The following is a 22,163-nucleotide window of genomic DNA, read 5'->3' on the forward strand; positions in this document are numbered from 1 at the left end:
GATCATAGATAACACCAGAAATGTACAACTCTGTTACAACATAATATTCAACCCCAGACACCCTTATAGGAGAAAATTACCATTGTGAATGGTTTTTATAAATATACCTCGATAGATGAGTATATTATGCCCAGTATACAAGGTGAGATTGCAAAACCACTGCTGTTTCAAAATTCTTCTTCCATGTTGATCTTTTAATTGACTTCATTGAGTTCATTGACTGTTCGTGTAAAACAATATTTTTTTGTTTAGAATTCTGATGCATTCAAATGAATCAATATGTTTTTTAATCTGAGTTTAACAATAATTTGTATAGAAGTTTTGGTGATATTTTTAGTTTATATTGCTCTGAGGGCCCCAAGTTAGTCATCCTTGGTTTAGAAGTCCAGAGGCAAAGTGCTTGGCTGTTTACTGTGAAACTTTCATAAAGTCAGAAACATTGAAAGCTGACATCTATAAATAAATGGAGTTAGATTCCCAACATAAAATTTACTTCTTGGAGACAAGTCATTTTTTTTCCTGCAGATCAGTTTTTCAGGGTTTTTAGAGGTTGGGGCCATCTATCACTGAAGGCACACTGTGCAGTACAATAAACCAGGGGATTTGGAGAAAATAAAATAAAGTAGAGAGAAATGAAGGCTACAGAACCTAGTTTTTAATATGGCGAAGAGTAATAGTAATGGTTCAGCAGTGCGTTGTTTGATTATTGACGCACCATACACTCAAATTCACATATTCAGCAGTAGTTATATAGTAGCAGAAGGAAAGTTTATCATTTAGTTCTGTGACACTGGAGTAGCCTGATTATGATCTCCCTAAGTGCTATCATTTAATTTTCAAAATTGCTATTGTACTGAATCATTCGCTATAGCTTTAGTTTATTCAATTAAAATGCATGGGCCTAAGGTGCATGCACTCACCTAGGGCCAGAGGGTGGGGGTCAAAAGCAGCAGTTAAATGACTTGTGTCATCTTTCAATGCTATAGAGAAATAAGGCAGAGTTTTACCTGAACCTACAATGATAACTGAGTTTGAGTGTACAGGTATGGGACCTGTTATCCAGAATGCTTGGAATGTGGGGTTTGTCGGATAAGTGATCTTTCTGTAATTTTGATCACAATACCTTAAGTATATTAAACAATCATTTAAACATTAAATAAACCCAATAGAATTGTCTTGCCTCCATATGGATTCATGCAGCTTAGTTACCATCAAGTACAAGGTACCGTTTTATTATTACAGAGAAAAATGAAACATTTAAAAAAAAAATTTGAATTATTTGACTATAGTAGATGACCTTCCCATAATTTGGAGCTTTCTAGATAACCAATCCCATACCTGTATTTAGAGGTAGCATGATGCATCCTCTCCTTAGTCCTACTTTCTCATTAGAGATCCTTTTTTAGTTATTTTTAATTTTATGGATATGTTTCTATTTTTAATAGTTTATCAGAGAATACTGTGTGCTATATATTTGAGCCAGAAACTCAAGAAAACTCTTATAAGGACAATTAAATAGAGAGAATAATCTAGAGTGCAGCGTTACATTCCCAGCAACACAATAACACCTTTTATAAAAGGAATTTGACATGCAGCTCACAATGGGCAAATTCTGAGTTGTTTGCATAGTGAACGTTCTGTTTTGGAAGACTCCGCAAGGACCTTCTGGCATTCATGAGGCATCATCTTCAAGTATGTGACATTTGGACTCCATTACTGGCAAGATTGTTGTGTACAAAAGCAGATTAAAATGTTGCCTTGGACTGTTGTTGCTAGCAAGCAATACAAATCAGGAGGAAAATGTACTCGTGTTTTTAGAAACATTATGGAATATATTTTATTTTATACTTAACTGTGCTCCATCATTTGTGATAATTTTTTTCCTATCTATGTATAGTACTGTATCTTTCCCACTCTGATCTGAACTGCAGTAATGTCATATTTAGTTTTTCCAAATAAATAGCACTGGATTTGCTTTAAATAAAGAGAGAAACTATGCGGCAGGTGTGGGCGAGTGATTGTCAGCCCTCCTGTAACATTATGTTTAGGAATGTTATGGTCTGGTAAACCAGTATGTGCAGTTACTAGTAAGATTTCTTTTTCTCTTCCCATTGCATCGGTCCAGAATAAATAATTTGCCCTGGTTTTTACATTTCCACATCATAACGCACAGTAATGGCTAAAACACACAAAGCTACTTAGTAGCAGCTACATGTCACGGCTACAAAACCCCAGAAAATACCCTGCCGTAGACAATATTGACAACTGCCTTTGCTAAAACAAAGGTACAGATGATTATGAATAAATTTTCAGTATTGTCTATTTTTGTAGCTGCTACTAGTAGCTCCATGTGTCTTCACCCCTAAAACTATAAAGTCTAATGAGATTCTGCATATGTTTTACTTTATTTAATTTTTAAGTTATAGTTTCTTGAAAGCAGTTTATTATTTAGAGTTGGGTTTTCCACCATTTCTTCTATCTTGTTGACACCCATCTTCTTCTGAAATTCTTTTTCATTGGGGAAATATATGGTAATATTTTTTATTACAGTGTGTGTGTATGTGTGTGTGTTGATGCTGTTATGATATGGACTTTCTCACACTAGGGCAGGAGTTCCCAAACTTTTTACCTATGAACCACATTCAAATATATAAAAAAGAGGAGAACAAAACAACCCTGCAAATGTTCCCTGGAGTACCAAATTTGGCCTGTTATTGGCTATTGGTAGCCCCTATGTGGACTGGCAGCCTACAGAAGACTGTTTGGCAGTACACCTGGGTTTTACACAACCAAGGCAGGACTTCAAAAATAAGCACCTGCTTTGAGGCCACTGGGAGCAACATCCAATGGGTTGGTGAGCAACATGTTGCTCCCTAGTTACTGGTTGGGGATCTCTGCTCTAGGGTAGTCACAAAATGCCCTTTAATGTCATAAAATTCACATTATTTTGTTGTTATGCCTCATGGTATAACAAAATAGAGGCCAACAGTTAATGACAGTCACAGTACATGTTGTGGAATCGGAGTAATTAAAGGGCTACGAATGGGAAATATGACTACAGTCAAGCCAGTTTCTGTGCAATTCAAAGAGATTAGTATGTATGCACATTGTCTGTACTTTCTATTTCCAGGAAGTATGTACACACCACAAGGGTCATTTTCAAATGCAGTCATGCATGTTGTTGCTCTAAAAAGGGCTCAATTGTTGCACGTAAAGGATTAACTTTTAGTATGATGTAGAGAGTAATGTTTTAAAAACTTTTGCAGTTGGGCTTCATTTTTATTACATGTTGTTGTTGTTTATTTTTTATTATTTCACTTTTTATTCAGCAACTGTCCAGGCTGGAACTTCAGCAGGTATCTAGTTGTTAGGGCTCAAATTACCTTAGCTATCAGTGAGTAGTTTGAATGAGAGACCAGTATATGAATAGGAGAGGGCCTGAATAGAAAAAGAAGTAATAAGAACTAACAATAACAATATAACGGTAGCCTCAAAGTAGTTAAGTCGGTAACCCCTATTTAAAAGTTTAAAACTATAAAAAAAGAAATGGGACCTATTGAAAAGTTGCTAAGAATTGGCCATTCTACAACATACTACATACATACTTTTGTTTTTTAACATTGCCACTCTTTAAAGGTTCCGACATACTCTTTCTACTTCCAAACTTCCAAAGTTGCCCTGCCTATTTTACTGAATCATGCATGTGTGCCCCTACTGACGCTGGGGGACGCGCCACCAAAAACAATACACCCTGAACTAGTTTTAATTCCAATGGGTTGCGTCAATAAGCACAGCAGACTTGCACCAAAAGAATTTCACACTAATTTTGTTTTAATGCACATGTCCAAAGTGAGCTAATCCCATATCTGAAAAATAAACTACTACAACTTGGTATCTGATTTTGTGAACATACACAAGAGTTCTTGAAAAGAACACTGCATTGTGAGTAATGCATGGCATGAATGTTCTTGCACATACCCAGTTACAGTTGCTCATATCTGTCCAAATGAAGAGCAAACGGGCAGAGCCCAAAGTAAAACCCCGGTCTTCCCTCGTGCCTTACTCACAATTAATAGGCACAAAAGCATATGGTGGCTACAGCATCTACTAACATCTTTCTAAGGACAATTAATCACTAGATGAGGTGAGTTTATTCAGGCTGTGAACCAAACATTCTCACACTTCCACCATCGTTTAACCTCCAAATCCAAGTGAAGTGAACCCTTTTTAGTTCATGAATAGATGATGGCACCACAAAATTAACTTCTTACATTAAAGAAATGTAAAAGCCTGTAGTGTCTCAGCAGCTAGTGAGCTGCCATCTGCATGGTATGATTGTGGGTAGGCATGTAGGTGAAAAAAAAACCATTGGGAAGTTAATTTCAATGCACCATGGGTGTATATGATTGTTTAAACATTACTTATGTAGTTTTCCTTTGCTTCCTTTAAGATCTTTCCCTTATTGTTTTATGCAATGCTAAAGCAGCAGTTCCATATCACACTAGGATGAAAAGCAGCTTCTGTTTAGGATGTCTCTGCCCAGGTCTCTGGCCACCTGTCCAGCATGGGCCCCGCACAGCTGTATTGCTGTAACCCCCCCATGACAGCCAGACCGAGATAACAACCCATTACATAATGCTAATCTGTACAATTTTGGTGACCCAGAGCAAGCCCATGATAATTATTTGCTGCTTGGTTACCACTAGTAACTGCATTTGTTCAATTTAGCACCTATATTAGTAAATCAGTCCCAAAGTGTTAACCACAGCAGCCTTGTAAGATTTACACAGGAGGGGATAGTAACAACAGCTTACTGTCTAGTACTTGCGGCTGCCCTTGTGAAATTCCAGCTCTGAAATACATTAACCTTGAAGAAAGGCATTTTAATTGATGCATTGGCTGCAGCATTAGATGGCAGAAGATTGGGAGGGGGTTAAATTATGAGGCAACATTATCTCTACACATTGGGGAGATAAATAACAGCATTTTGTGTTTTCCAAAACCATGCCTTTTGTGTTAATAGGAATAATGTACTCCCTTATCTCCCTAGTTCGGGCCCTGAAGGATCAAATACTGATGCGTATTTGATCCCTCTTCCTGCTCGTAAGTGTGTGCGTGCACAGGAAAAGGCCCAGGGATGCGCAGGGGTTGCCTAGGGTGCCCATTTAACTTGGCCCAGCCCTGCCTTAAACTAAAGTTTTTAAGGCCTAATAATGGTTATCATATAATAATATACACGAGCCATAAACATCCTGTAAATTATATCCTTCTAAATGGTGCTTAGTGATGTCATCAGTTATAAACAGTGCTTAGTGATATGATTTAAAGTTATGTGACTCACTGAAACTTGTGTATTAAAATAAATAATGCACCCCTTGTTGTAAAATAAAAGCACCCCGCTTTCGGCCTCATGCCTTTATATGGTTATGGAACTCCTCGGTGACTTAATATCTGTAACACTTGTTTGGCTGTAATAAGGGGTATATACCAGGCTAGTTGGACTTAGAGCATGTGTTACATGCAACCCCTTCTCCCAGGATGGGCCTCCGCTATAGGGGAGATGAGTATAGGGCTCAATGGTGTAGTTGAACTACAACTCAAACTGGTGTTGTGCAATAGATTAAAGGAATAGGACGCCAGGAGCTCTTGCAGATTAACTAGATAACGCTTTATTGTCCAAGACAGATATTATTAATGCAGGGATCAACAGATACAGAGTTGAGGTAGACCAGCATACAGAAGTACAATTGATATTATAGATGATCAATTGGTAGAATATGATGTTTCCCTAGTAATCCCTTCTCATCAAAAGGTTGGGTAGGTAAAGCACCAACAGAAGGATAGGCAGAGGCAGCTCACCGGCGTAGTTCCTTCTCATCAAGAGGTTGGGCAAGGCATATTTGCTAACCTAAGTCCCTAGCACTTCTGTGTCCCTACAATAAGGCCATGAAGGCCTGGTAGGAAGACTACTCCTTTCCTATTATTCTGGATGGGGCCAAGACTGCCCTTGCTAAATAAGTCTAACTGATCTCACACCTCCTAGAGGGTGCTATTACAAATGCTGCTATGCTGTCTTTTCCTCATTCACGGGGCACTATCCCGACTTATCAGATGGAATGCTTACTGGGGCCTTAGTGCTCCAGGCTCAGTGGACTGATGCCTGAAAGCAGTGGCAGCCAAAGAGGAAGCCACTCCCTCCTACTAGACACTTTATCAGTCTGCAGGGGGAGTGGTCAACCTGTATAGACCTATAGGGCATAGTGTTAGAACTGTAACTTAAGTATAGGGGCTCTTACCCAATAAAAATAGAGCTGTGAATAGGAAGGGATAAAGCCATAGGGAGCTTAACCCTATGGGTCCCTACATATCCTTATTTTCCAAAAGAGGGTACCTTATTTACTACATATCCAGCCTTTCCCGGAGCTGTGTCACGTGATGCCCTCCATTGCTAATGAACTACATATCCCAGAATTCTCTAACAGCTGATGACTGCTACTTTTATTAATGGTTTGGAGCTTAACATGCTCATATAACCACCTATACTCTTATAAATGCGTTACTTGCATTTCTGCTTACAAAAGATTCCCCATCTTTATTTCTCTGCTCTGACCTCTTGTCTTTTTAATGCTATCGCCGTTTCCAGCCGTTATTAACTCTCTGCCAGTGGTGGTTCCTACATGTACTTATTAAAACATAAATTTAACAGACACAGTTACAATAATTCCAGTCGTATCTTGGCCTCTAACATGATTACAAAGTATTTTGCGCTTCGTCAGGGTTTCTGCAGATTTTTTTATTTTCAACTGTTAATGAAAAATAGTAATTTATTTTGTAGCTCTAATATTATTATCGCAATGGGAGGTATATCCTATTTTAAAGAGGCAGTGGTTTGTGTAAAACATATTATTTGGCTGCTGTCTTAAAGTTAAGCTATTCATTTTTCTAAATTATTTCTTGCATTTGTTAAGAGAAACAGTTCCATTACAACGTCATAAAGATGAAAAAAAAAGTTGTCGTGACACAATTTCGACGCAGGTTCTATTTATTTGTTCCTGTTTAGCAGAGGTGGATGTATGTATGTTTACTGCCCCTTTAAGAATATGAAAACATAAAGTAGCTTACTATCCGCACCCCTAGCTCTGCATATTTGTATTTATAAATTTGAGTGGAAGTTGCCGTGTTGCTTTTCTCCATTAACGGCTATAGTTTAGTAGCCAGATATTCCTGTAGTAGCTGCTGTTTCTATAAAGCATGCCTCAGCAAAGGTAAACATTTCAGCTCTTCACATCTTTCTGAGTTTTCATGCAAGTATTTTTAATTCTGTAATTTCAATACCTCCCCCCACCCGCAACAACCACAATCGAGAATTCAAGGTGATGCCCTTCACCTGTACCTTTTCGGTTGCACGTGACTATTCAGTGGGGCTGAGTGAGCGGCAAAGGAAAATAGTAACCTTCACTGGGACTCCAAAGGAGGGATGAGCCATCATGCACAAGGTTTATTCAGAGAGGGGAGAGAGTCTTTAGTAGGCTGCTGTGATTCCATTTCTTTAAGTAAGTGTGAGGTTATTGAGGTCAAGTGGGCCAATGATAGACACTTGGTCTGTATTCAGTGTGCCAAAGACACATAGGGATAAAAAGATGAAATGCCTAATATGGTGTTTTCCCCTTAAATAATATTTATCATTCTTTTATAAATATTTGCAATTCATATTTACCATGTGCACATGTGAAGCTGTTATTGTATGGAATACAGCAGAATAAATACTGTTTGTTAGGAAGAAATTCTCATGTTTGTATAAATCAGATGTTGTCTACTTGCAGCCCCTCATTCCAAGGAGTCCCACCAGCGGTGCCGCTACTCCATCAAGCACAATCAGCACACCGACAAAGAGAGACAGTTCAGCACTTCAGGACCTCTTTATTCCTCCTCCACCCCCAGAGCCTTACATACCCAGGTATGACCTGTATTTTGTACTTTATATTCCTTTTAGTCACTTTTGAGCTGGTGTTTGATCCCTTTTGTCTTATCTGGCTATCCTAATACATTAATATCTCCCAACATCCTCAACTGGAAAATTGGACTGGTTCATACCAGGGCTCTGATCCGACAGGCACAAAATTCAGCACACCTCTTGCTTAATTTGCACTGGAGCTAATCAATCCAAGGCTTTTACAAGCCAATTTAAACCTTCTTTGTTCCCATAAATTACCCATACAATTTAGTTGTAATATTTCAAATCCAAATGTTTATGTACATACAGTAGTGACCTGCTCTATACTGTTTTCTTTTATATGTACTAAAACCAAGCTGTAAGGGCCAGTGTGCCCAGATTATTTTGCTTTTATTTTATTTTACCATGGAAGGTAACTTACTCTGAACTCATTTGCAACCTCGTGCTGTGATCATTTGAAGTAAACTATATTGTTCTTGTGCATTGGAGCAGCACATTGGGGCCATGGTATGAATCCTATATGAATCTTGACAACTATGCTGTTGGAGTCTGTATGTTACTTAAACTATACCAACAGAATATACAGAATACTTAACAGATTATATTATGTTAAGTGACCTAATTAAGAATCTTGTCAAACTGGAATATATATATCAGTAAATATTGCCCAATTACATCCTTTCTCTTGATCCACCATTTAGTGATGGGCTGTGTGCTCCCTTAGAGATCACCTGACAGGAAGCTCTAACTGTAACAGGAAGTAGTTTGTAAGCAATACACAGAACCCTGTCCATTCATTGGCTGATGGGGCCTAGCATGTATGTGTGCCTTGGCTTGTTTGTGTGCACAGTGAATCCTATAATCCCAGGAGGCGGCCCTTAATTCTTAAAATGGCAATTTTCTATTTAACATTTCCCAATAGCACATACAGGTATAGGACCCATTATCCAGAATGCTCAGGACCAAGGGTATTCTGAATAAGGGGTCTTTCTATAATTTGGATCTCAATACCTTAAATCTACTAAAAAATCAATAAAACATTAATTAAATCCAATAGGATTGTTTTGCATCCAATAAGGATTATTTATTTCTTAGTTCGGATCAATTACAAGGTACTGTTTTATTTCTACATAGAAAAAGGAAATCAGATTTAAAATTCTGAATTATTTGATTAAAATGGAGTCTATGGGAGACAGACTTTCCGTAATTCAGAGCTATCTGGATAAGGGGTCCCACACCTGTACTACTAAAAAAAGTATATTTTTTATGAAAATGGCTTATTTAGATGAAGCAGAATTTTACATATGAGCTTAGATTTATGTAAGCTCCACTAGAGCAGGGACTGATAATGTTGATGAACAATGACTGTAAACTGCTGCATAACATAATGCAATGCTCATAGTATATGTAATTCCCATAACAGTTTCACTAAATTTAAGATTAGCAAAGGCAATAAGAACTTTCATTGACATTTGAACAACTGTAAGTGCACATACTATGCATTATGAGTTATGGCTCTGACATAAAAGTACCATTCTAAATATACCATTTGCTTATTTACCATGCCACTTGTTTACTGGGAACAAAAATGTGAAAAAATCCATAGGTGCCAAATTGAAAATGGTTAAACATATTAAAATAAATGTCAGAATTGTTAAGTGTTCTAATAAGGCAGCGGTTCTCAACCTGTGGGTCGGGACCCCTTTGGGGGTCGAACAACCCTTTCACAGGGGTCACCTAACCGTACTGTAATTTTAAGGCTGGGGGTCACCACAACATGAGGAACTGTATTAAAGGGTCGCGGCATTAGGAAGGTCGAGAACCACTGGCTTACAGGCATATTTGCCCAGTGCTGATAATGAGCCCCTATATAAATGACTGCTGGTGAAGGTATGAACAGGGGTCACCTGAGGCCATCGGAAAACACATATTTCCGATGGTCTTAGGAACCGAGACACCGCTCCTCTATCCGTCTCCAGGTGGGTCCGCCCACATACGAGTATCCGGCGTTGACATCATCGCGCCAACCCCATCACATACATCCCGTACAAATACAGGTGTATGTGACAGGGTTGGCGCCATAATGTACTTATGCGGACCAGTCACATGTGTAGAGACTAGCTACTGTATTGAAAGCAGCAGTATTGGAGGTAAGTTATGAAGTAGCAACAAAAATAACTTTATGGTTGGGAGTCACCACAACATGAACTGTATTAAAGGGTCGCGCCATTAGGAAGGCTGAGAATCACTGTAATAAGGAATAAAGAAAAATTCTAAATAATATTGGTAAAATGAATGTAATGAGTATAAAGAAGTTTAGAGCCACAGCTAAACCAATACACCAGTATTCTGTGGGGTCCAGTGCACATGCCCAATCTCTTCAGGTTGAGAACTGGGAGACTATTGGTAAAGACATGTGTGCAGCCTTCCGAGGAATGAACAGAAAATTAACTTGGCCATCCTGCAGTCATATTTAGAATACCACAAAAACTGTTTAATATGTTGACACTAATCGGTAAGTTTCTAATCTCAATTCTATTGGGTTTATTTTACACCTTTTATGGGGATGGTTGTGGTCCCTGTGCCTGTGTCATTATACAAGAAGAAAGTTTAGGCATGAAGTGCTACTGCGCATATCTTTCCTTTTCTGCCTTATTTGCATGTCTTTGAGTTGATTGGTTGTATCACGCCAGCCAGTTGTATCAATGATATTTAAGTAAAGCTGAATGAAAGGGGTATGCACCGTAGCACTTCATGGCGGTACTTTATTTTACAGTTTACAGGAACGGCCAGGCCTGTGTGAGTAACTTTTCACATCAGCAATGAGCAGTTTGACTTGTAATTACCTTGACAGCAAATTGAAAACCAGTTGAGAAAATGTTTCTAGTGGCAGGGACCATTGATATTCAGAGATTTGTCCTGTGATGAACTCTTTGCAAAGTATTATATCTGTAAACTGAAACCTAATTTTTTCCTATATTTTCTCCTTGTGTGTAAGAGATGAGAAGGGCAACCTACCTTGTGAGGATATGACTAGACACACTGTTGGCAAACCTGTTTCGAAGGGATCAGAGTCTCCAAACTCCTTTTTAGACCAGGAGTACAGAAAGCATTTCAATGTGGTGGAAGAGGATGCAATTCTGTATTGCTACGAGTATGACAAAGGAAGATCCGGCATGCAAGGTCGGAGGGAAAGCACGCCAACCTATGGTAGGAACCTACTAAATATTGTTAGTACAAAATGTAGTTGGGCAGACAGAATTCCTGAGGTTATTGATGGTGAATGAAATCATAAAAAACGAATACAGCTTGAAATACTGTTTTTATAAATGCTGAACTTACTGCGCAGGGATAGACTCAATTGTTCAAACTGCAGCAGGCTAAAAAAAAGTGATTGGTTGCTATGGGTTACTACCCATGAGAAAATTTGCCCAGTGTTTATAAATGAGCCCCTCTGGTTGCTATAGGTTACTGCACAGGTTGCGTGCAATTCCAGAGAAATCAATTGAGCACTCGGCTGCAATGACTTACCTTCTTAATAATAGTACGAACTGTCTTTGTGAGTACTTTTCCCAGATGGTGCTCATTCCTAAAATAATGGTGAACTTTTTTCCAAAACAACAAACTGTCTATCTATCTTTTTAAAGTATGCAATTTTGTCTGCTGCAGCCATAATATGTCTAATGGATCTTATTTATTGCCATTCCCATTATGAACATCTTTGAAAAGAAAGCATCAAGCAGATGTTCTAGTGACACCGGTCTGTAAAAACAGCTTTCCATATATGTCTATGAAGATTTCCAAATATATCTGAATCAAATGCAGTATGGCTATTGGAAGGTTCTGTTACATTTTATGTCTATGTTAATGGTTCTACTAAAGATGCTCAGTAACATCATAGCTCCCAAATCTCACTACTTGCTGTTTAATTCTTAAAGCATTATTGATTCCTAATTTATATATTCTTGATTGTTTCCCTAATGTAAATATTAAGACCAATTTCTAAGTCAGATGGTCTGATGTCGTTGCTGATGTTTGCTGGTCCGATGTCATAATCCACACAGAGCATTAGCAGGAGTTGTCCCCTAGGGGGACTAATAGATTAGTAAGGAATTCCAGTAGAGTAAGCATAGCTGAGCAAGAAAGTATTAAAGTGTAGAAAAAATATGAGCAGGGTTTTCATTTTTCCAATTTCAGTAACCCAATCCAATCAACCAGCTTTAATCAACTTTGACCAGCCTACAGTAGAGAGAGCCCTAATGGTAAACTGGAATTCCATTATTACCCCTTTTAACTTAATAGCTAATGTGTGAGTAAATGGTTCAACCATCTTGTTATAAGGCATGGTTAGTCCCATGCTTAAATGTGCAATATAACGTGGGATGTATCCCTGTGAGATAATCAGCTTCCTTATTTTGGCTAAGGGGTTTTCTTATTCTCCTCTTATTTCCTAAGGGGTGCCAATATATTCACAGCTTACTATATAAAGTCATTTGTAATGTTCGCTATAGTACTCTGCCATACTGGGTAAAATAGACTGCGCAAAATGAAAAATATTTCTAATATGGTTAGGTAAAAATGTAAGGCTGGAGTGAGCAGATGTCTAACATAATAGCCAGAGCACTAACTAACACTAACTGAACAGTTATGTTCCATATGCACCCCCTCAAGTCACTTATTGGCTACTGACTGCTAAACAGCTTAGAGAGCTGTAAAGGAGGAAGTAGTGTTCTGGCTATTATGTTAGACATCTGTTCACTGCAGCCTTTCTAGATTACATTTTTAACTGTATTGAAAACATTATTTATCCTGCACAATCTATCTATTTTACCTGGTTTTATTTTTACAATGAACTATTCCTTTACGTTCCAGTTTTGCTTATTCTGAATTGCATGGGTTTTGTCCTTAGAGCAATATCATTTAGAATGGCAGTCTTTTAATTACTTACTGTACCTGACTTTCCGAATCATGCTTGGTATGGTGGGGAGATATAAAAACTGACAGGCTATACAGGCTATGAGCTATGAACTTCCAGTTGTAAAAAACATAATCGCTAAGTAAACTTTGTTCTGGCCCCAGTACTGAGGTGCCCTGGTATTTATTTATTTGCAGGAAAACTGCGTCCAATTTCTATGCCCGTGGAATATAATTGGGTTGGGGATTACGAAGATCCCAACAAGATCAAGAGAGACAGTAGAAGAGGTAGGACAAGTTTCTGTACATAACTTTGAATGCTAAAATATATTAATGAGTCATTTCCTTCATATGGAATTTTCCCTAATGAGTAAACCGGAACCGATGAACTGTTCTTCATGACTCACTAAAGAAAACAAGAAAAACAAATTTAACATTAACATTGTGGTTGTTATGTACAACTTATTAATATATCTTAAAAAAAAATAAAATAAAAGTGAATGATGTTGTATGGGTATGGGATCCATTATACAGAAACCCATTATCCAGAAAGTTCAGAATTACAGGAAGGCCATCTCCCTTAGACTACATTTTAATCAAACAATTCAAATATTTAAAAATGTCTCTGGAATAATAAAACAGAACCTAAAACTTGATCCCAACTAAGATATAATTAATCCTTATTGGTGGCAAAACAGTCCTATTGGGTTTATGAATAATTTTCTAGTAGACTTATGGGCTTATCAATTTTCAAGCTGAATTGAGTTGTGAATTTGAGTGTTTTTCCAGTTAGAATAAACTTGCATTTTTAAAAAATTGAATGCTTGCTTATTTATTAATATGGTAAACTCGTTTGAATAAAAACACTCAAATATCTCAAAAGTGTGAGTTTACAAACTCGAATAAAACTCAAATTGAAAATATGGCTTGACTTTGCCTAGGATAACTCCCATTGGCTTCTACATTAACTCGCTAGCTTTTAGATGCCAATGTTTTAAATTTGAGTGAGTTTTTTTTTTATTGGTGGGCTTTCTTTAAATCTTAAGTTTTTGAACCGTAATTCGAATGAGTTTTCGCACTAGAAAATGTTAATCAGGAAAAAAAAATCAGATGTTAATAAATTACCCCCTTAAAGTATGAAAAGACCCCTTATCCAGAAAACCCCAGGTCCTGAGCATTCTGCGTAACAGATCCCATATAGAACCTTAAAATTACATAAAATCTTATTTTCACACAAGATTGGATAGCAATAGTGTAAAAAAATTGTATAGTCTACCCCACCCCCCCCACGCAGGAATCAATATAGGCATACACTACACTGAGTAGTATAAAAAAAAGGCTCCCCCTAGTGATCAATGGAGGATACAACAACTGAACACAATAAAACTCAAATACCACTCTGTAAGTAAAAGATGTACAAATTTATTTCAGTCCATTAAAACGCAACACTAACCCCTTATAAATATATATACATATATATAAATATATCTATATATTTATAACACGTTTTATGCTTACCCAGCACTTAATCATAGGCTACAGAAGTGGTATTTGCTTTATACTTGTGTTCTAAGTTCATCTTTGACACACACACACATATACATACACACATATATATATATATATATATATATATATATATATATATATATATATATATATTCATAAGTATAGATAAAAACATTTTATTAAGAGCCAATGTTTCGGTCACAGAAATATATATGTATAGTTCATAAAAAGACCAGCAACACCAGGAATTGTAATGAAAAATCATGTGTATTGAGTAGGAACATACAGCGGCTGTATGTTGAGGGTAGATTTTCTGGGTGATATATGTATGTGTGTGTGCGTGTGTTGCACTTACTGTTATGTTACTGTTAAGCCCTTTTTAGGCCTTGAGGTAGATATATAGATATATATTTGTATTATTTTTAAATATAATTGCTATTAAAAGCCAAATATATATGTTCTTATCTGTTGTTTACAATCACATCTGGTTCTGATTATCAAAAATATGTAACAGAAGCTAGCTGTTCTCCAGGCCATTATGCCAACTTCCACAATCACCACTACCCATAATAAATGTTTTGCAGCAAACCTGCTTAAGCTTATTTTTTGGGTTTCTACAATCCCCTGCATACCTCTTAATCACCTGCCTTCTGCTTCATTTAGTTGTCAGAATTAGCAGTGCTAAGAACAAAAAAAGTCAGAGCCAGATACAATTTTTTGTAGCAACTGCCTTTCACCATTAACTTTAAAGCGGACCTGTCACCCAGACATAAAATGCTGTATAATAAAAGCCCTTTTCAAATTAAACATCAAATCCAAAATTATTTTTTTATTACCATATCCATACCCATTATAAAAGCATTTAAAAATCCCAGCTGTCAGTCATATATTGCCTGCCCCTCCTCTATGCCTTAGGCATAAAGGTGGAGCAGACAGTTACTTTCACTTTCAATTCAGGAATTCTTAGATGTTGCTGCTCTCCTTACATTCCCCCTCCCTCCTCACCATCTAATTTTGTAACCAGTGCATGGATATGGGCATCAGGTCCCCCCATACTGGCACAGAAACAAGATTTTGGCAGGATGCAGTGCCTGCTTTGATAACAATGTCCACAAAATGGCATCTGCCTGCTTGCTGCAATTGTGAATTCAAAGGCTAAAGAAAATAAGATTCAAATAATTTATATAGTGTAAGTGAAGTTTATTTTGCTTGACAAACACAATAGAAAACAATTTGGAATTATTTGTTAAGGTGACAGGTGCGCTTTAAAGTAATTGAAAATGTATATATTGTAAACTTGATTAAAGGGACAATCACTGGGGGTGGGAAATGTTGGGCAGCCTCCAGTGATTGTAATCACTTACCTGATACCCCGGGCCGGTGCTCCCCAGGGTTGCTGTGAGAGTGATCCTCTTCTTTCTTCTGTCTTTGTGCCGCAGTAGAGTGAAAAGCCAAACTTTAACAAAAAAAATCGCCTTTTTCTTTACTACGCATGTGCCAGCCCGGGATTGCTAGCAAAAAAACAGGATTAAGTGGTTTGCTTGTTCGTAGCTACTCTGGTTCTGTTTTCTCCTAACAGGAGCACCAGCCCGGGGTATCAGGTAAGTGATTACAATCACTGGAGGGTTCTTAACATTTTGGCACCATCCCCAGTGATTTTACCTTTCATTCTCTATAAAAGCTGATTTTCTTTTATTAGGCAAGATGCTATACTTACATGAATTGTTTATAACTTCATTGCAATTTATAGATCTATTAAAATCTATGTACAGATGTAGTTTTACTTAGGAGTCCTGCGGCACAGTGCCCTCTGAAAGCCAGAGCCCCAGAACAGCAGAAAGTAGAATAAGCAAGACCAGAGCGACAACAGAAATCAATTGCTCACTTGTGGTGGCTGTCAGAGGAAATCACTGCCTGCGATGCAAACTTAGATAGCCTGTGGAGACTATTATTTTGCGCCTAATGTCTTTTTTTTATTGCTAGAGAGATTGGCCATTACAATCATTAGAAATGGACAATGAGTGCATATCCCCAGCCTTCAGGGGAGGTATGTACTTGCTCAGATATTTGTGTAATTGAGCCAGAATGCAGTTTTACTCTGGGCAAATCTACTGTAGCATTATACAGTCCTCTCCATCAGTTTCATGTTCATTCTCAAATATAGAGCAGGAGATTTAAAATCACAAGTCTGTGGATAAGTTCCACAATTCCCAGCATCACCTTACAGCATTCTGCTTGCAAAATACTAGGAGATTTTGTTCAGAACCACTTGGGGGAATCACTTTTATTACTATAATTTGTTCTCTCTTTTTGCTTAGAAAGTTCATTGCTACGTTATATTAGCAATGACAAAGTAATCCAAGAAGAATACATGCTTCAGAGGGGCACAAAAAAAGAAACTGGTAAAAAATCCAAGAAGAAAGGAGAGAAGAATACAAGTCCAAGCCATTATGCCCTGATCCCTGCTGTACAAATGGATTCCCTGTGCCATGAAGTTGTGAGCCCATCTGTTTCAGACGCTGCATCATATCATGTGAGTACTATACGCAATAAGATATGACATGCACATTTAAAAATATATATTTATACAAAAAAAGGAGCAGTGGCCAGCTCCATGTTGTAGCTCCCACCCTTCCCAGCTACAGTCAGTGATCCCAATAAAATGGTAACCATTTGGGCGTTTTAACTTTGAAAGCAAGCAAGTTGTAGGCAGAAGAGCACTAGGTCCACCAAAAAAATAATTTCTGGTGAATTATGACTTTTAAAAGTCAAAATGATGACTTTTAAACTCATAATTATGACTTGTAATCTCATAATTATGACTTTTTAAAGAGTCGGCTTTTGTAGAAACAAAAGGATTGTTTCTACAAAAGCTGCTGTTAAATTGTTAAACTGTTGTAAGACTATGTCACTGTGAAAAATGAAGCAGCAGAATTCTTAATGAATCGGAAATAAGTGAGTATAGGACTGGCCAGACTGGGGATGAAGTTGGCCTGCTTGAATATATTACAGTGTATGGAAGAACATTCCCGTGTTTTGTTTAAAGGAAAAGGCCTATCTTAGTAGCTTAATGCACAGAATGTCTTATTGTCCTAATGTATATATATTGATAATGGGTAAGTGCAGAGGACATCTAGGATATATATATGCTTGATTCCCTTGAGAAAACATCGGGTTTGTAAATTAAATAAAAACACAATGTGTGTGTACAAAGTGTGTATGTATATATATATATATATATATATATATATATATATATAATATAGACATTATACTTGTGTGTAATGAAGACATTGTAATTCAGAGATACCCATGTGCATCATTCCCCTGAGATACAGGAATTATGGAGCGGAGCTTGTTGTTTTGTGGTTGTGAACGTGGTTGTGTATTGGTGGACTTAACATTTTGTGTGTTGCTTAATTAAATAGTGGTAGCGCAAGTATATAAAAAGTATAGAGACTGCCTCCATTTCCAAATGACTCGGTACGGCAGCACATTACAAAATGAGGATTTTACAGTCACCTCTTCTATGGGGCTGTTTTTATAAACTATAATTATTTCCAAGCAGCATTTGGATTGCAGTGTTTGTGAAAGTGTAATTTCATTAAAACGACATAACATACTTCCTCCCAGGCTTATGAGAGTTTTCTTGCCATGAATCAAGAACCTCTTATTCCGAGCGCTTCTGTACAGCTCAGCTTTCCTGCGCCTGCAGCGATATAAATTTTGAAGCTACAATAAAAGTGCAGCAGAGACACCTGACATGCTTCATTTATATCAATAACCACAGGAAGCTGCAGAGCATGGCAAGCCTTCTAGCCCTTGTTTTTGCTCCCAGTACCACATAACCTTGTCTGACAAGTTCTGTAAACATGCTGCGTTAAAATATGTGCTAGCTGAGGAAAAACAGATACTCCTTAGTTATACAGATCTTACTCGGCGAAGGTAAATAATTAAAGGGGACACTGCAGAAATGCCTAAAACCACTAGCTTTAGTGTGAGTGCAAGTGGCAAGGGCAAAATAGGTGAATAAAACATCACCCTTTGGGGTGTATTTATTAACATTGGAAAAAACACATCACCAGCGATGTTGCCCATACCAACCAATCGGATCTTTGCTCTTGTTTTCTAACTTGTAGGTGATTGTTCAAATCTAATTGCTCATTGGTTGCCGTCACAGGTGCTGTTTATCTTCAACGTTAAAGGGATAGTTTACCTGTGGATTAACTTTTCATGGAATGTAGGCAGTGATACTCTGAAACAATATGCCATCGGTCTTTATTTTTTTGTTCTGCCTTTTTTTCTGTTATTTAGCTTTTTGTTCAGCAGCTCTCCAGGTATTTTACCAGATATGTTGCTAGGGTCATATATATCCTTGCAACCAGGAAGCAGTTTAAATGAGAGACTGGAATAAGTATAGGAGGGGGATTGAAAAAGAAGAGAATTAATTAAGAGTAACATTTACAATAAAATTGTAGCCTCACAGAGCAATAGTTTTTTTGCCTGCTGGGACCCCCATTTGAAAGCTGGAAAGAGGAGGAAGAGAAAAGCAAATAACTCAAAAACTATAAAGAATAAATAATGAAGACCAGTTGCAAGGTTGCTAGGAATTGGACATTCTATAACATACTATAAGTTAATTGCAATTACCATAAGAACACTAGAAACAAAAATGGTAGTCAAGAGGTTGTGTGAGTTAAAATCTGATTACCTACCTGGCTGCTTTTCAGAAATGCCCCGTTTTTGTGTGTATGTGAGTTATAGGGATGAGATTGTTTAGCTGCCAATTTTCTTTGCCTTTGGCCCTGTGGGATATAAATACAACTGTATATACTGGTGTGTGTGTGTATGTGATATTTCTGGTCCTTAACCTTTCATTTAACTTGATAATGGTTTGACTTAATTCATGCTATTTGTACATCTGTTGGACTAAATGTGTTTCTTCATTGTCCTCTTGCATGGAGCTGAATTAAATATTCATTTAATATGACTTCACACAACTCCCACACACTCGGTAAAGGGCTGTATAATGACACATAAATGCATTGATATAACTATGAATTGTGTATGTCAAAAAGAAATGTAAAAATTTGGGTTCTCACGGTTAATCACAGTTGAGATTTTTATCAATCCTTCTTTGGGATATACTTATATAGCTATGCAATTAAAAAAATATTTAACTTTTATCTTCTGTCACTGCTACACTGGGGTAAGGGCTAGGAGAAGTTCATAGTAAAAAGGTACATCCTAGGGTAGGGTTTTCATGTATTTGACTGCCAATAGTCTTCTTACCTTGCATCTGCGTCTATTAGTATGTACAGTAATGCATGGTTATTTTAAAAGTATGAGCATTAAAAAGATACTACTCCTTTTACAAAGTGTCTATGTTCCAAGTCATAGTTGATGAATACGGACATGTATAGAGCCATTAATATGACATAGTTCCTATACATTTATGACTAAAAATGTTGTATTTAATAAAGTTAACTTGATGTGATACCAGAGGGCTTCAGTAGCCCTATAACAGTAGCGATCAAGGCCTTCAAAGTCATCCACAAAAGCTCCCCCACGGTCTGATCTTGTTAGGCCCGCTTTCGAGTCAATGACACTGCACATGCTCAGTGTGCTTTAGCCTGCTGTTAAGATGCTAAGCTTAGGGGATGTCAGAAACATATTCTGTACATTTGCAACATGGTCCCTAAGCTGAAGCAGATGATTTTGGCTCTTCGCTGATAAAATGTAACTTGATTAGAACAGGCTTTATGCAGTTTAGGATATAAAGCTTTGAATCTTAGAAAGCTGTATTTGAGTTAGTAAACTAATAGTTCTGAATGCATAGCTGGCCACAGGGATATAAAGGAATGCAAGTCTCCTCCCATGATTTCTTAAGCCGAGTAAATATTTACCATTTTTCCATGGTGATGCTATATATGTAGAAGGGGGACCTGTGAAAACCTTGTCTTACAGGAAAGGGATCTATCATCTGGAATGCGGGACCTTGGTTTTTACAGATAAGGGGCTTTTCTACATATATCAAAAGACAAGCACATTAAAGGGGGAGCTCCAGCTTCCAAACCAAAATATGTTAAAGTGCTCCACACAACAGGGAAACCCCTTGTATAAATATAACTGTAATCTGTGCTTTCAAAAAGTATGGACAAATACCATTTTTATATGCTGAAATCCAGCTGCAAAAGGGTTCTTCCCTTTCTGCATCATTTGAAATCCTGGCAGGGGAGAAGGGACAACAGCAGGATGCAGGCTGAAGGCAGGCCGAGGACGTTCGACTACTGTTACATTTTATTTGAGTCTCAAAGTAGGAGCAGGAGAACAGGGCGTCAGGCTTAGGTAACTGTTCCAAACCATATTATTACATTAAAATCATGACAAGGCTGCATAGTTTTTTGAATTATGTATACAGGTATGGGATCCCTTATCCGGAAACCCGTTAAACAGAAAGCTCCGAATTACGGAAAGTCTGTCTCCCATAGACTCCATTTTAATCAAATAATTCAAAATTTTAAAACTGATTTCCTTTTTCTCTGTAATAATGAAACAGTACCTTGTAATTGATCCCAACTAAGATATAATGAACCCTTATTGGATGCAAAGCAATCCTGTTGTGTTTAATTAATGTTTTATTGATTTTTTAGCAGACTTAAGGTATGGAGATCCAAATTACAGAAAGACCCCTTATCCGGAATACCCTTGGTCCCGAGCATTCTGGATAACAGGTCTTATACCTGTATTACAAAGTTGCTTGAAATGATGTTAACTTTTTAAAAAGTTTAAGTTGTGTTTTGGGTTGAGTCCTATTTAAATACCTTAGAATGGAGAACTTTGGAATTATATGCTTAACATAGATTGTAAGGTGGCTTTCCTGTAATTTGGACCTTTCTAGATATCTGGTTTCTGGATAAGATACTTTATATTTGCATCACAGAAACAGAGATAACAAGACAAGGCCCTATATTCATTATTTAGCAGATATATAGAACAGAATAAATATCCTAGCCATTAAATGTGTTTCTGGTGTAATATTGAATGCATGCTCAAAGTTTAAATTAGCAGTCTGTACTTTTTTTAAAATATATCTATTGGGGGGGGGGAGCTATTTGTAAACAAAACCATATTTTGAGTAGGTGTGTAAGAAATGACGGCATGGCCATGCAGATGGTGCTTGGTTAGATATTAGATAACTTAGAAGTAAAATAATTAGGATTGGAAATGTTCATGTTGCAGCAAATGCTATTCATTTATAAAGGTCTGAATTCTTAAATTGGCATTTTAAATTTGGCATTTTATGTTGATTTGCCTAGAAAACGGAAGAAGGATAGGGCTTGCTGTATTTCTTCTGAGGAAAAACTGAGAACCCAGGAGGAGACGTGGGAGTGAAGCATGCTTCAGACCAAAAGGAAATAGCAGTGGGAGGAATCCATATACAATTCTTAATCCAGTCACCTCATGTATTGGTTTATTTGGAAGCATATGTTGTTTAAAAGATATTTACTAACTCACACCTTAATGTAATGATATTCATGCTGAGTGTCCTATTTGCTTGAAGTATACCCAAAAGGCACAATCAAGCCTGCCGCACACTGGGTATTATTTGCAATAATCATTTTCTTTAGTCTTAGGGAAGATTTTTCCAGCACAAGATATTCTCTTTAATGTGAACCATCCTAAGCACATTTTATATCGTAAATATGTCTTATTATGGGTTAATGACCTTTTTCCCCATTCTAATTAGAAACAGCTCTAAAGATGTATTAACAGTGCAATTAGT

The 22,163-nt window shown here is 37.3% G+C and overlaps 1 protein-coding gene across 4 annotated transcripts in view; it reads left to right on the forward strand.

Moving 5' to 3' along the window:
• Window positions 1-22,163, forward strand: part of cnksr2 (connector enhancer of kinase suppressor of Ras 2) — a 191,993-nt gene that overhangs the window by 90,591 nt on the left and 79,239 nt on the right. For all 4 annotated transcript variants that reach the window (XM_012956245.3, XM_031895574.1, XM_012956247.3 and 1 more), the window contains 4 exon segments: window positions 7,824-7,957; window positions 10,953-11,164; window positions 13,067-13,156; window positions 16,696-16,910. In XM_012956245.3, the coding sequence (XP_012811699.2) occupies window positions 7,824-7,957; window positions 10,953-11,164; window positions 13,067-13,156; window positions 16,696-16,910 (651 nt within the window).

This window comes from Xenopus tropicalis, chromosome 2, assembly GCF_000004195.4.
Source record: "Xenopus tropicalis strain Nigerian chromosome 2, UCB_Xtro_10.0, whole genome shotgun sequence".
In the NCBI taxonomy this organism is placed as follows: domain Eukaryota; kingdom Metazoa; phylum Chordata; class Amphibia; order Anura; family Pipidae; genus Xenopus; species Xenopus tropicalis.